Raw genomic sequence first — 14,144 nt, forward strand, 5'->3', positions numbered from 1 at the left:
GATATATATATATATATATATGTATGTGTGTGTGTACAACGTCAAGCTTTGCTTGCCAATCAAACACGATGACAGTTTTACAATTTAAATGTTCGTCTATTCCCTATATTGGCCACGCCATATTGCTAATCAATCGGCGCATGGCGGGCAACATTGACTAATTCTACAGCCTCAATGAGAGGGTAGCAGTAGTCATAAACAACCTAATAAGAGGTATAGTCTAAAGGTAGTACAAGTCTACGCTTCAACATCCAGTGATGACGATGACGAAGTAGATCAGTTCAATGGATATGTTGAAGTAGGGATGACAAAAGTGCCAACTCAGTGTACTGTAGTAATGGAGAATCCAATGCAAAAGTAGGGAGAAAGTAGGCTGGTGAACAAGCAATTGGCACGTATGGCGTTGATTCTAGGAAGGCTAGAGGAGAGATGCTGGTAGAATTTGCGGAAAAGAATAAGCTGCGAATAAACAACACCTTCTTCAGGAAGCGCAGCAACAGAAATTGCACCTTGAAAAGCCCTAATGGTGACACATGAAATGAAAAAAGATTTCATACTTTCCACCGATCCCAGCACAGGGAAGGATGTTGAAGTGTTAGGTAGGGTAAAGTAAAATAATCATAGGTTAGTGATTTCTAGCATTCACGTCAATTTGAAGAGATAAGCACTAAAATTGGTGAAGAAGAAACAGGCCAACCTAGACGCAGTAAGGGTAAAAGCAGACCAATTCAAGCTAGTACTTGCTAAGAAATATGCAACCTTAGAACAGCGAGATGAAGATGACATAGATGTAATGAACGAAACCTTAATTAGGCTGGCATCCGAAGCAGCAACTGAAGTGGGACGTAACGCCCCAAAGCAACCAATAGTTAAGCACTCGCAAGCAACGAAGGGGCTAATAACGGAACGACAAAGAATGAAAGTGTCTAGCTCATGAAATCAGACAGAATTCGCGGAATTGTAAAAACTGTTCAACAAGGAGGAAGAAAGGGATATATGAAATTATAACGTAAGAAAGACTGAGGAAGCAGTAAAAAGTGGAAGCAGCATGAAATCACTGAGAAGAAAACTCGGCATAGGACAAGCCAAAGATGAATACATGCAAAGATAAGCAGAGTAATATCATCAGCAATTACGAAGATATAGTAAAAGTAGCGGAAGAATTCTCTAAGTAGCCACGATACCTGTATTCGAAGAAGCAATTACCAGCTTACAGAGTATCCTTCTGTAACTGGCGATAAAGGTAGTGGTGCCTTGCAGGACGTCAAACAAGAAAAAGTGGCAGGAGGGGGAATAACAGTCGATTTAATCAAAGATGGAGGAGACACCATGCTTGAAAAGCTTGCGGACTTTTATACGAAATGTCTCACGACTTCAAGAGCCCTGCTTAGAATCGGCTCTCAGCAAGTCGTATGTGCACAAGATGCAGCTTGCCTTTGACAATCAGATTTCCCGTCTTAAGACGGCAGGATTCTCTGACTCGATGGTAACGCCAGTGGTGGAAACCGTCTTGCAGAATGTAAAAGGATCTAGGAGCAAAGGTAGGCTAAGTACGACTGCTATGGCCATAAGACCTAAAGTGGTACCGTATATTCACAGTGTCACTCACAACCTAAGGAAGGTGGCAGGCACGTTACGTTTGGAGTCCCCCTTGTCTTTTCAGCCCCTTTTAAGCTGGCGCGGCTCTGCCTCCGCACCTCCCGTGATCCTAAAGGAAGGCAAGGCTGTGGCAAGAACCACACCAAGCCATATGCAAAATGCTATATAGGAGTTGTGTACGAAAACCCCCTGGCGTGTGGCAAGTCCTACATAGGGCAGGCAGGACGGTGCCTGAATGATCGAGCCAGGGAAGACGAACAAAAGTTAACGAGCGATGAATTGGCGCATTTGCATGCGCCTTGCAATGGTTGTCACTGTGCCCCTCTTTTAAAGGAGATAAAGATTCTTGGAAGAATCCAGGACCAGACTACACGCGAACTGATAGAGGCCTATCACATAATAAAGAAAGGCCAAGACTGTTAGTGACACTTCTATTAGGTTGTTTTAATCGGAAATAGATTTTTTTGATAATTAGTTGCCGCGCTAGGCTGGTGAGTGTTCTTGTTTGTTGCGTTCTGCGCGTGTTCTATTTGTCTATATATGCCCACAGGCTGCAGTGAATAAACCAGCGGAAAGCTACTGCCCGTATTGTTTATGTGTTCTCTTCCGCTGTCCCCGTCTTTATTTGTGGTCAATATAATATACGTAGGTCTAGTACTCGCAGGGGACCCTGATCATGAGAAGGAAATTTACAGATGAATAAAAATGGGTTGGCGTGCATACAGCCCACATTGAAAGATCCTGACTGGAACCCAGGTTAGTACTGACCACGAAGGCAGGCGAATCTATTAAGCAAGTAGAATCTATTAGAGTCTTAGGGTTATTCCTGGAGGCAAACGGGGCAAATGGAAGAACAATACGACACATCACAAGCAAGACTGTGGAGGTAATAAGACTGCTAAGGAGAATCACTAACAGACACAGAGGGCTGGGAGAGGAGAGCGCCATGAGACTGGTCCACGCTTTCGCCTTGTGTCACTTCTCATATGTAGCTGGGATGCTCACTTGGACACAGACAGAGATATACAAGTTGAACAGATTAATTAAAAGGCTAGTCAAAACAACAGTGGGGTTACCGATTAACACTCCGGATAACAAATTAATGAAACTCGGGCTCCACAACACAATAGCCGAGATAATTGAAGCTCAGCAAATTGCCCACAGAGAGAGGCTCTCTGGAACAAGGCCAGGTAGAGCAATACTAGAAGAGGTAGGATGGTGCCCAACCGAATCCAAAATTTCAGGTGAAGGCACAGTAGAACTAAAAGATAGCATAAGAAAGGTAATCAAGACGACTCCTTTCCCCAGAAATATGCACCCGGTGCACAACCTGGAAAGACGAAAGGCAAGGGCCAAAGCTCTCCTGCAAGAGATAGAACACGACAGAGAACATGCGGCATTTGTAGATGCTGCGTGGGTCAGAGGAAAGAAAGCCTTTACGGCAGTAGTAGTAGATGCAGATGGTCTCACTCGGGATGCTATTACAATCATGACTAAAGACACGACAGTCGCGGAACAAGTAGCGATAGCATTGGCTTTAAGGAATAATAAGTGGACGAAGATTTACAGTGACTCTAAGATGGCTATTAGACACTTTACCAATGGCTTTGTAACCAAAAGGGCTGCCCAGCTGATCGGTGAGTTGGACAGCCAAGAGATCGAAATCCGCTGGTTTCCTGCGCACATGGGGTCTGTCGATCCATCTCGGAAGAATTTAAACGAGATGGCTAACGCAGCTGCACGAGGACTTACTATCCGTGCACTACGCGACCAGAACCTTAATAATATACAGGAGGAGAACAGGGACCAATTACTAACATATAATGAAATCACGAGGCATTATTACATCAACAGAAGGGAATTCCCAGTGCCACACGCTAAGCTCAATAGAGCTCAAGCGGTGACTCTGAGATTGTTGCAAACAGGAACTTATCCAAGTCCAAACTTTATTAACAAGATATATCCTGAAAGAGAGATACCAATCAATTGCGAGAAGTGTAATGGCATCATTACTCTGGATCACATGCTTTGGCAGTGTCCTGTGACTTTCACAGACTGTGACAAGGAGAGAGACTGGTGGCAGCGAGTCCTACACAGTGGAGGTCTTTTCGATCAAGTACAGGCCGTCCAGAAGGCCCATGATACGGCGGTAAAGTTAAACCTTACTGTCCCGACGTGGGAGCCGCCTGCGTCAACCTAAGGGTTGATCTTCAGGACATTAAATAAAGTTCATCATACCATACCATAATCAGTGCATTATACCGATGCTAACATGCGCTAACTTGGAGGCTGTTGTAGCCAGGAAGGAAAAGCGAGACGGCCAGACGAGGAGCCCCATACGCACACATTTAATAGTCTTTCAAACGTGTTCTATCTCAAGAAGAACGGCACGCGCTGCCAGGTCACCGACCACGCGCAGTCATGGGGAACTATGTTTCTGCGCTTTCAGTAGATGGCAGCACGTACATCATCTCCACAACAGAGCAAGCGAAGTTCGCTGCAGCAGGCGGCTTAACGCACCTCCCACTTCTAATAGGCATGTGGGAAGTGTGTTGGCAACATGTACGTACGTCTGCTACACCGTCACTGATAGAAACACTTGCTGCGTTGGTTTTAGCAGGGGAATAGCGAACTAGCTGGGTCTTATTCCTGCGTATAGCCCCAGTGTCGGTTTTAACCCAGTAAGACCAAGGCTCATCGGCTGGGGCTTGTACTGGCGCCTTGTACTTGAGGTTTGTTAACCAGACCTCGTCTCCTTAGAAGAGCTCCCGCTGGTCGCGGACTCCTAGACGCCTGTCGAAGTCTTTCCTTTGATGTTTATGGTATTGTTCCTCGGACTTCCGAAGGCTCTCTTGATCCGGCAGTTGGGGCGTCAGCTTGGTGGAACTAAGAGGAAGCTTGGCTCTTAGCCGACAACCCATCAGTGATTCCGCAGGGCTATACCCATTGTTCAAAGAAGTCGACCTGTAAGCTAGAAGCGTCAAGTAATTGTATTTCATCTTTGTCATGGAAGTGTTGATGATTTTTGCCTCAGCCTCAGGAAGTTCATTGCTCTGAGCATAGTGATGGCTAGAGGTAATGTGCTTGAAGGCGTAGTCCTGAGCGAAGAGTGAAAACTCAGTCGGCGATAACTGCGGGCCGTTGTCGGAAACCACTTCCGGAGGAATCTTGTGGCGTGCAAAAAAATTACTTGCAGTGGTTGACTACAGCTGCGGACGTAAGCTTCTCGAGCGGAGCCGGTTCAGGGTATCTTGAATAATAATCTGTTGCTATCAACCACCACTGGCTTTTATAGTGAAACAAGTCCTTTGCAATGCGTTGTCAGGGTCTTTCTGGAAATTCGGAAGTCTTTAGTGGCACTTTCCTGTTACTTGTTGTTTCGACGCATTGCTGACCTTGCTTCATCAGGGACTTGACATCAGCTCCTATAGTAGGCCACCAGATACAATCTCTGGCTCGAGCAAGTGTCTTTGTTACGCTGAAGTGTCCTTCATGTAACAGTTCTAGGACTTCATTTTGACAAGAGGCAGGGACGGCAACTCGAGTAGCGTAGAGTAGTAAATCCTTCTCCAGAGTGAGCTGTTGTGGATACTCGTAGAAGGGTTTTAGGTCCACAGGTAAAGCTCGCCTGGAGGGCCACTTTTTTTCTTGCTCCACCGGTGAAGTTGTGCAGAAACAGGGTTTGTTTCTTGGGATGCCTTTAACCATTGAAGGCAGTGCCCGTTTATGGGAAAAGAAATTTTCAAAAAGCATACGAAAGCTTCGATGTCTCCTTCAAGCTCTGTGTCTACTATTTTTTTAGAGGCGCTCTGGAAAGAGTGTCTGAGGCTAGAAGGTCTTTGCCTAGAATGTATGCAATCTCGTACTGGTATCGTATCATTCTCATCTTTAGCCTCTGTAATATGGGTGTCAGGTCATCAAGGCTCTTCGAAGTGAATATGGGAACCTACTGCTTATGGTCTGTCTCCAGCTTGAACAGCTTGCCGACAAGATAACCGCCGAACTTGTCACATGCCCAGACTAACGCAAGAGCCCCTTTCTCGACTTAAGCGTAACGCTTCTCGGTCTCTGAGAGTAATCTTCAAGCATAAAGGGTGACAGAAAACTTGTCATTCGTTTGCTTATGCCGGATTAATGCACCAAGTCCTAAGGACGATGCATCTGCACTGACGATGATTTCTTTTCATGGATGATAAACTTCAAGGACAGAGCAATACGAGAGCACCGACTTCCATCTGTTGAACGCCTGCTGTTGTGGAGCATGCCAAGCAAAAAGATTAAGTGGTTGCAGGACTTTAGAAAGATTGGGAACGAATCTGGCGAGGTATGTTGCCATTCGGAGAATTCTCTGCAGCTCGTTCATGTTTCTGGGATCTTAAGTTTCATAATGGCTTCAACTTTCTTTTCGTCGGGTCGTATTTCGTCTTGGTCTAGCCAGTGACCAAGGACAGTGATGCACTGGACATTAAACAAGCATTGGGTTTCAGTCAATGTCAATTCAGCCTTGACGAGTAGCTGCAGCACATTTATGCGTGTCTCATTTCGCTCACGCTCATTCGAACCCCAGATAAGGATGTCGTCCATGTGACAGACAAGCCTACTGACGCCTTCTAAAATGCATGACTTCTGTTTCTGGAAGGGTTGAGGAGCAGACGCAATTCCAAACGGTAACCACTTGAAATAGAAGCGCCCAAAAGGTGAAATGAATGTGGTGAGCTTTTTAGAACCTTCGCAAAGTGGAATTTGCCAAAATACATATTTATTTGATCGCTGGCTTGCCAAGGAACGGAGTGCGGGCCTCATCTAAGATGAAGACATCGTGAGTAGTCATACGGTCGCGGTAGATGAGCTTCAGATGTGCCCCTTCTGCGGCTGGAAGAAGCTTTCCGTCTGGGCCATGTAACTGGTGAGGAGGACCTCAGAGAAAAGGCCTGCCCTTGAGCGTCTGGAACATTTGCTTCGGGAGGACTGTTTCATCAGCGCCAGTGTCAATTTTGAAATCTACTGGCTGACCTTGAACCAAGACTGTTGCCTCCTAGGTTCCAGCATCCGACGTCTTGATTACTCAGAGGAATCCTGCTTCTAAATTGACTTGTTGCGTTTCGACACAATCGTGACGCCGCAACGTGCATACAGAGGCGTAATGACCCTTTTTCCGGCAATTCCTGCAGACTTCCGAGCATGCTGGGCACAGAGTGTGAGGGTGACGCTCTTTACCGCACCAGTGGCATGGTTTCTGCACGCTGTTCTTACCGGAGGATGAAGATAGCTTGTTTGCCCCACGTGAATAGCTGCCTTTTTGACCTATTTCGAACTACCCCAAGTGGATTGAGGAGCGGATGCAACTTTCTTCACACATGGCACTTCCTGGCGGAGCTCGACTTGTTGCTGACAGACGCTCTCGATCTGGCGGACGGACTCGAGATCCTTCTGAAGAGGGAGGTCTGCGTCGAGCTGTATTCCTGGCGGATAGTTGCTTATATTTTATCTCAACTACGGGCGGTCGCGCACGAACTCTTCTCGAAGAGCGCCGAACTCGCAGTCTTTTGAAAGTGTGTGAGGCACAGTAACGAAATCTTCGGCCGACTCACCATCTAGTTGCACTCTGGTGTTGAATCTGGCTCGTTTAATGATTACGTTGTGTCGCGGATAAAGGATTTGTCGAACTGCTTCACGACTGCGTCGAATTTCTTGCAGTTCTCTTCCCAGAGAGCAAAAGTGTAGTAGATTTCCTCGGCTCGCTCGCCCATGATGTAGAGTAGCGCGTTTACTTGATGCTTCTCGGGCTTAACGCACAACCCTAAAGAGGTTCGGAAACGTTCGAATCTTTGTTTCCACTTAGGCCACTCGTTCGGCGACGAAAAGTTGAAGGCGTCCGGCGGTTGAATCACAAATGACGCCAATGCCTCGAACGTTAAGGGGTCGCGTTGCTTGAGTACCGAGATGTGCGTATAGGGAGCAGCTCACCAGCGTTTCGTTGCTGGCATCGTCCTTCACACGGAGGAGGACTAGGAGCCGATGTCCGCTGGTAGAACCTGTTCTTCTGACGCCATGTTGTAGCCAGGAAGAAAGAGCGAGACGGCCAGACGAGGAGTCACATACGCATACGGTTAATGGTCTCTCAGACATGTTCTATATCAAGAAGAAGAAGAGCACGCGCTGCCAGATAACCGACCACGCGCAGTCACGGGGAACTATGTCTCCCCGCTTTCACTAGATGGCAACATGTACAACAGGGACTGGCAAAGAAGCTCGAGAACAAGAGCACTGGAACGAAGAATGTTAGGCGTGACGCTAAGAGACAAGAAGTGAGCAGTGTGGATCAGAGAGCAAACGGGGATAGCCGATATTCTAATTGACATTATGAGAGACAAATGGAGTTGAACAGGTCATGTATAGCGTAGGTTAGATAACCGGTGGACTATTGGTATTAGGCAATGGGTGCCAAGAGAAGGGAAGTGCAGTCGAGGAGAACTGAAGACTAGGTGGGGTGAGGAATTTAAGTAATTCGCCGGCGCTTGTTGGAATTGGTTGGCGCAGGACAGGGTAATTGGATGTCGCCTTCGTCCTGCAGTGGACATAAGATAGACTGATAATAATATTTTTTTTGCTTTGTTCACCATTATTGCATTTGTTATCTGCTTTACTTTCATTTTTACCATACAAGCTCTACAGAACAAAAATTCACCAGGTCAGAAGGGCCTGTTTGAACCTATGCGATGTGAAGTTTTACTCCTGCAGTGTACATTAACTAACCGTGATCCATAAAATTGTTTGCTTTCATTCTATGAAGCACGCAACCTCCTACAATGATAAAGATTATACACCACAAAGATCTGAACTTTAACCTCATGCATTTTTTATGTTTAGGCACTACTTTGCTCTTGATCTGAGCCGAAATGCATGAACAGCAAATCAGGTAAATTCACAGTGTGACGCATCACAGTGTGCCACCTAAACGAAGGGAATGTATGATGCTTGTCAAGGGCAGAATTACGATGACAGGTATATGTGCAGATATGTAGAACACATATCTAGCCACATTTAAGTATTCTGTCTCTCTTATCTCACAATGGCCCACACCGGAAGATTGCTCAAGAATGGCTAAATATAAAAATCAACTGAATAATAGAATACATTGAATATAATTTCCTATTAGACCGGTGTGCTTTAGAGACACCTTGAGTTGACAACATATGTTCAGCCTTTAGGCAGAAATTTTTTAATATGCACAATAGATGTGCGCTTACTGTCACTACATCGTCGGTCAGTACACAGTAGTTATAAATTAGTGCTTTAGCACTAATATATAACTGACTTTGATTTCAGCGCATTCAGAGCACAAAATAGCTTTCGTATACACATCTACTAATACATCCATAGATATACAAAGTGGCTAAGTAGTAGGCAACAGAAGCAGCCACCTTCAACCCGGTAGGGCAGGTAAAGGAAGCTTCGCATAAACAATATGTACTCTATCTAGTTTTACACGACACTACCACAGTATCTGGGCAGATAACGGTAATTGTTCCATTAGTGTAGAAGTTTTAGGCTATCGAGAAAGCTTTGAGACAGTGATGTTTCACCTAGAATTATTAATTTCATTGAAAATCTTAACAACTTGGATACAACCCGGAATGACTCGGTGAATAGTGCCTTTAAATTCTCAAGTGGTCATGACGTTTATGAGTTCAGAAACGGTGTGCTTCCTGTCAAAATTTTATGTGAATATCATTAAACGTGAAAATCTCCTGATGTTTATTGGGTGGGGCAATATCATTTTTATGTACTGGTGCAATCGATATATGTCTCTTCATGTTGTCTAGGAAGCTTCATTGCTTGCCCTGAGGCAGTTGGCCGAAGTAACTTTATCTTTGTCTATCTCCATTTGAATCTATTTCAGCTTGAACTGACTGCTGTTCTGAACATGGGCGTTTCTCCAGATCGCATAGTCCTTGCCAGCACAGTAAAGGACCCGAGGGATATTGAATTCGCTCTGAAACATAAAGTCACCTTTATGACATTTGATTCAGTGGAAGAGCTCTCTAAGGTCGAAGGCAAAAACGTGAGGTGGGTAAATAGGGCTCTAAACAAACTCATCTAGGGTCGCATGACACAAACCATTGCCTACGTGACATCTAGCGTTGCACGACACACATGCACACAAAAGACGCTTTACAGCTGTACGGCATACCCGTTAGCGGATACTTCGAAGCTCATCCTACACTGGGCCTTATTAGTGAAGCCATTTGGTAAACACTCTGTCACCGATTTGTAACCGTGGAAGTCGTCGTGTAAGTATCACTTGTATTACCGTTGCAGGTAATGTGCTCTGCGCACCCACAAAAAATAAATGCCTGTAATGAAATCCGTCTTGTGAATACAAAGCTAAGCCATACGCTGGCTCTTCGCATTGGCCATTTTTTCAGAATGAAAGGATGTAAGCGTGATACGACAAAATAGCGACAAAACGTTGTCGGGAGCCAGTAACGTCATGTGCACTGCGATAGTCCTATGATCATCAAAAAGAGTAGTTGAAAACCATAATTTCTATTTATCAAACCCGTTGAAATATTAGCACTTTGGTGGCGAGTGAGTTATGGTGTGGATTTAGGAAAAGTGTCATTTATAACCCAGTCAAGCGGGCAAGTTAAGCACACTTAAGGGGAGTGCACTCTGGGACCTTTAGTGACACTTTCGGCTACGCGGTGGTATTCGTGAAAACAGTGCGCACTCACCGTAAAAAAAAGCCTAAGAGCACATTTTTTGAAAATGCATATTAAAAAGAACATTTAAAACGGTATTGTTTTACGTTGTATTATAGATAAAAACAACAATAATGAAAACTTTCTAAAAAAACCGAAATATTATTATTATAAGTGTTGCAAGTCAATGCCGGCCAAGACGAATGCCTAGCCAATCCAGAACAACATGGTGGCGTGCGACGACATTGCATTTGATTGGGCTAAAACAGAATATGAGCGAGTTCTGTTCTGATTATTTTCTCAGAAGCTGTTCATGAACTAAAATGAACTTATGTGTCTTTTTTTATTCACTACATTTTGTACCATTCAAACCGCTGGCGGCGAGGCTACCCACTCTGCCAGCAAAGTGCATTCCGTGAACTCACTTCGACCGGAGTGGCCAAGTACACTCCACTTGCGATGTTTAGATTTAGCGAAGTGCACTTAAACGGAGTGACACTCTCCGTAAGTAAACTTAACTTGCCCGCTTGACAGGGGTATTACACTGCCTGTCTTGATGGCCTTAGGTCTACAGCAATCCTGCACTATGTTGCTAGAACTTGACTAAATGTTCGTCGTTATGTTGCTTATTCACGCTGAAAGGTTTCTATAATGAAAAAAGGACATCTAAGATGTTCCAGTGTTACGAACAGGGCTGCGTTGACAAAGTAAATTTCATGTAACAAACATTCTTTAGTAATGTCTAGCCCGACCTCCACCCAAAGCAGAACTCAGCCTACCCCCTCTGCTGCATCGCTGACTCAGGCCACATTCACCGCCAAAGAGTTATCTGGCAGCTTTCATCGAATAGGCCGGAATACGAGTGACCACTGAGTCTCTGCATGCACTGACGACTTGATCATAACAATCACCGTGATTATCCAATATTTCTAATCCCCTTCGATATAGATATAGCCCTTGTCACTGCAATAACTGAAGATCCACTAGCCTGGGAAGGCACTTGCATGGCACAGTCGTGTTTAAGGAAACAAATCTACTTTCGCAAGCCGGTGATCGGCAGACTTGCGGGTTTGCGACTACATAATGAAAGAATGACGCTGCGACGTATTAGGAAATCGGGCCAATGATGTCGACAATAGAGCTAACCGAGGGGAAGTGGTATAGGCAGTAAAGCCGAGCTAATTTGCTAAAAAGTGTCCTTATATTTATTAAATGAACTTTGGGAGTGGCTGCTCTACTTTTGTATGCAGGAGTGCTCATACATGTAAGAGTTGCCAGCATCATAATTTAACACTCACTTCTACATTGGTTTGCCTAACTGCGCCGTAACTGTCAATTGCCTTTTCTATGAGTTCACTTCCTGCTTTGTCATTTACAACATTAAGGCACTTTAGTGGTCGGATTTTCGCACATACTCTGTACGGCAGCTTTAATGCGATCCAAAACACGTTTTTCATGTCCTACATACAGGCTGCTGCTCAGAATCCATGCTGACGAGACGGGATCGTACTATTCGTTCAACAAGAAATTTGGGTGCTCATTCTGTGATGCAAAGCGAGTTCTTCATGAAGCCCGGACGAGAGGGTGCCATGTTGTGGGCGTGTCGTAAGTATCGTTCTTTAGGATGACGCTAATATGCGCCATACTCCGACAATTAGAAGGTGCGAGTTTCTTCATTTGTGTTAGCGTATTGCATAACCATATTTTCGACGAATCATCGAAAAACTATGGCATACACATTTTCTCTGTATAAGAATAGGACTTGCATATTCCACGGATGGCGGCCTCTGCGAACGTTTTCTGTAGCCTTATTGCAATGGTGTTTTCTTGCCGTAACGGTGGCTTAATGAAGCTTTCCGGACAGGGAGCCATTCTACGTGATCATGGAGGGCACGCCACTTCGAACCTCGAGCTCGTCTCTTCGCACTTCTGACCCTATATTGTAATGCTGGGATATGCATGTCGCGCTAGAAGCATATTTGTGGTTTTGATTCTACCAAAGCGTGTCCATGAACTCTGACAGCGACTTCACCGTCGTGGAAGGCGCAGGATTGATGCGGAAACACTGCACGTTGCCGAAAGACGTGAGTGAGCAAGTCTCCACCGGACAGCACCCTGCGACTTACACGATTGGCAATGTGCCTCTCGACACCTCGAAGTATTGGAATTTTATACACAGGGAGATAAATCCTCAATGCGTACCGTACAAAATGCCACCTGATGAGCTCACTATGAGTGCGTTTGGGAGCTAAACGTTCTCGCTTCTCTTCTCTCAGAGTTGGATAGCGCTGCCTATCCCTGGATGCTCAGGCGCATGACTCAGAAGCAACGCTCACCCCTTCTTTGGTCATAGCATGGTTGCAGTTCGAGGGCAGGAGCAGTAGTGGAGAGCGGCGCGTGGTGTCCATTCAATCCACTAATGAGCGCTTGCCTCCAAGTGCGCATTCTCTGGTATCTACAAGTCCGCTCGTTCATTATGCATGTCAAGAGGAATACGGTAGTACTCATCTCTGATTTCCTCATTAGCCAAAATGTGAGAGACATAGGTCAGAGAGTTGCACGAGCTGTTGTGTTCTTTAAACAAGATAATAGATTTTCATCGCTTTGGCCGCTCAACAATCCTGAAGCTGATTTTAGGGGAAAACATACTGTTCACGTCAATGTGGGCGATATGAGACATCCGGCATACTTATGCGTGCCCTGAGCATTGCAGTGTCGCAAGTGTTTAAGGTTGGAACATGCTAATGTGGTTTTAACTGGCCAGGAGGCGTCCTCACGTTGTGCGGGTAGCCATGACGAACCTTTGCGTATGAACGAGGGGACGAAAAGCTCTAATTGCGACGGCCCCGTGAGGCAAAAAGCCGGCAGATCTCCAGCCCTGTGGGAATCGATGTATTGCGAAGCAGTGTGCGGGGAGCCTACCAAGTTAACGAAACGACCATGAGAGCACCAAGACGTAGGCAGGTTGTTCATGACCTACATAACATGCATGTCATTACATTCATGACATGACCTATCATTTATGTTCGCCATACACTTTTGTCATACTACGCTAATGTTGGTACATACCAAGTTAGCGAAATGACCATGAGAGCACCAAGACGTGGGTCGCTCTTTCATGACCTACCTGACATGCATCTCATGACATTCATGTGATGGCCTATCATTTATGTTCGTCATACACTCTTGTCATACTATGCCAATCTTGGTACATACGAAGACGTAGGCGGCTGTTTCATGACTACATGACACGCATGCCATTCTTCTCGAGACCTATCATTTATGTTCGTCATATACACTCCTGTCATTCTATGTGAGTTTTGGCACATACAGAGCTAACGGAACGACCATGAGACCACTAAGAAGTAGGCAGCTCGATCGGTAGATAGATACTGTAAATGTGGCAAATGTTCGCCAAGCAATGCTGCACATTTAAAAAAGGATGGCGCAGCACATGACTGCGAGAAGTTTTGCAAGCAAGGAGGCAGCAGCACCATTGTGCAAGTGGAGGAAGCGTTTACGTCTTCAGGAAAACTAAGATCTAAACATGAGCCCCCTCGCTTCAGTTACACCATTCTTTGCACTGCGAAGACTACGGTGCAGTGGAGCGCGCCTACAGTGTCCGCTTTCTTAATGTCACTGTGTCGCGCAATTCAAATTTCATGCTGGATAATAATGTGGACACCGCGACTTCCGTCTTCGGTGCCTACGAGGCGCTAAACATGAGCCAAACGCGGTTGTCTTCAGTGAGCCGCAGTCCGCTTAGCCAGGAGGCTCCCGGCGGCACCCCGCGGTGGCGCGGTATCTACGCCACGTAGCTGACTGCAGCTTGATGTCACC

At 45.6% G+C, this 14,144-nt stretch overlaps 1 protein-coding gene across 1 annotated transcript in view; it reads left to right on the top strand.

The window, feature by feature from the left end:
* LOC142570912 (ornithine decarboxylase-like) overlaps positions 1–14,144 on the top strand; it is a 38,333-nt gene that overhangs the window by 11,678 nt on the left and 12,511 nt on the right. Inside the window, exons 5-6 of the mRNA XM_075679212.1 lie at positions 9,503–9,669; positions 11,775–11,909. Coding sequence (XP_075535327.1) covers positions 9,503–9,669; positions 11,775–11,909 — 302 coding nt within the window. The remainder of the gene's footprint in view (positions 1–9,502; positions 9,670–11,774; positions 11,910–14,144) is intronic.

The sequence above is a fragment of the Dermacentor variabilis genome, chromosome 2 (assembly GCF_050947875.1).
Source record: "Dermacentor variabilis isolate Ectoservices chromosome 2, ASM5094787v1, whole genome shotgun sequence".
NCBI lineage: Eukaryota > Metazoa > Arthropoda > Arachnida > Ixodida > Ixodidae > Dermacentor > Dermacentor variabilis.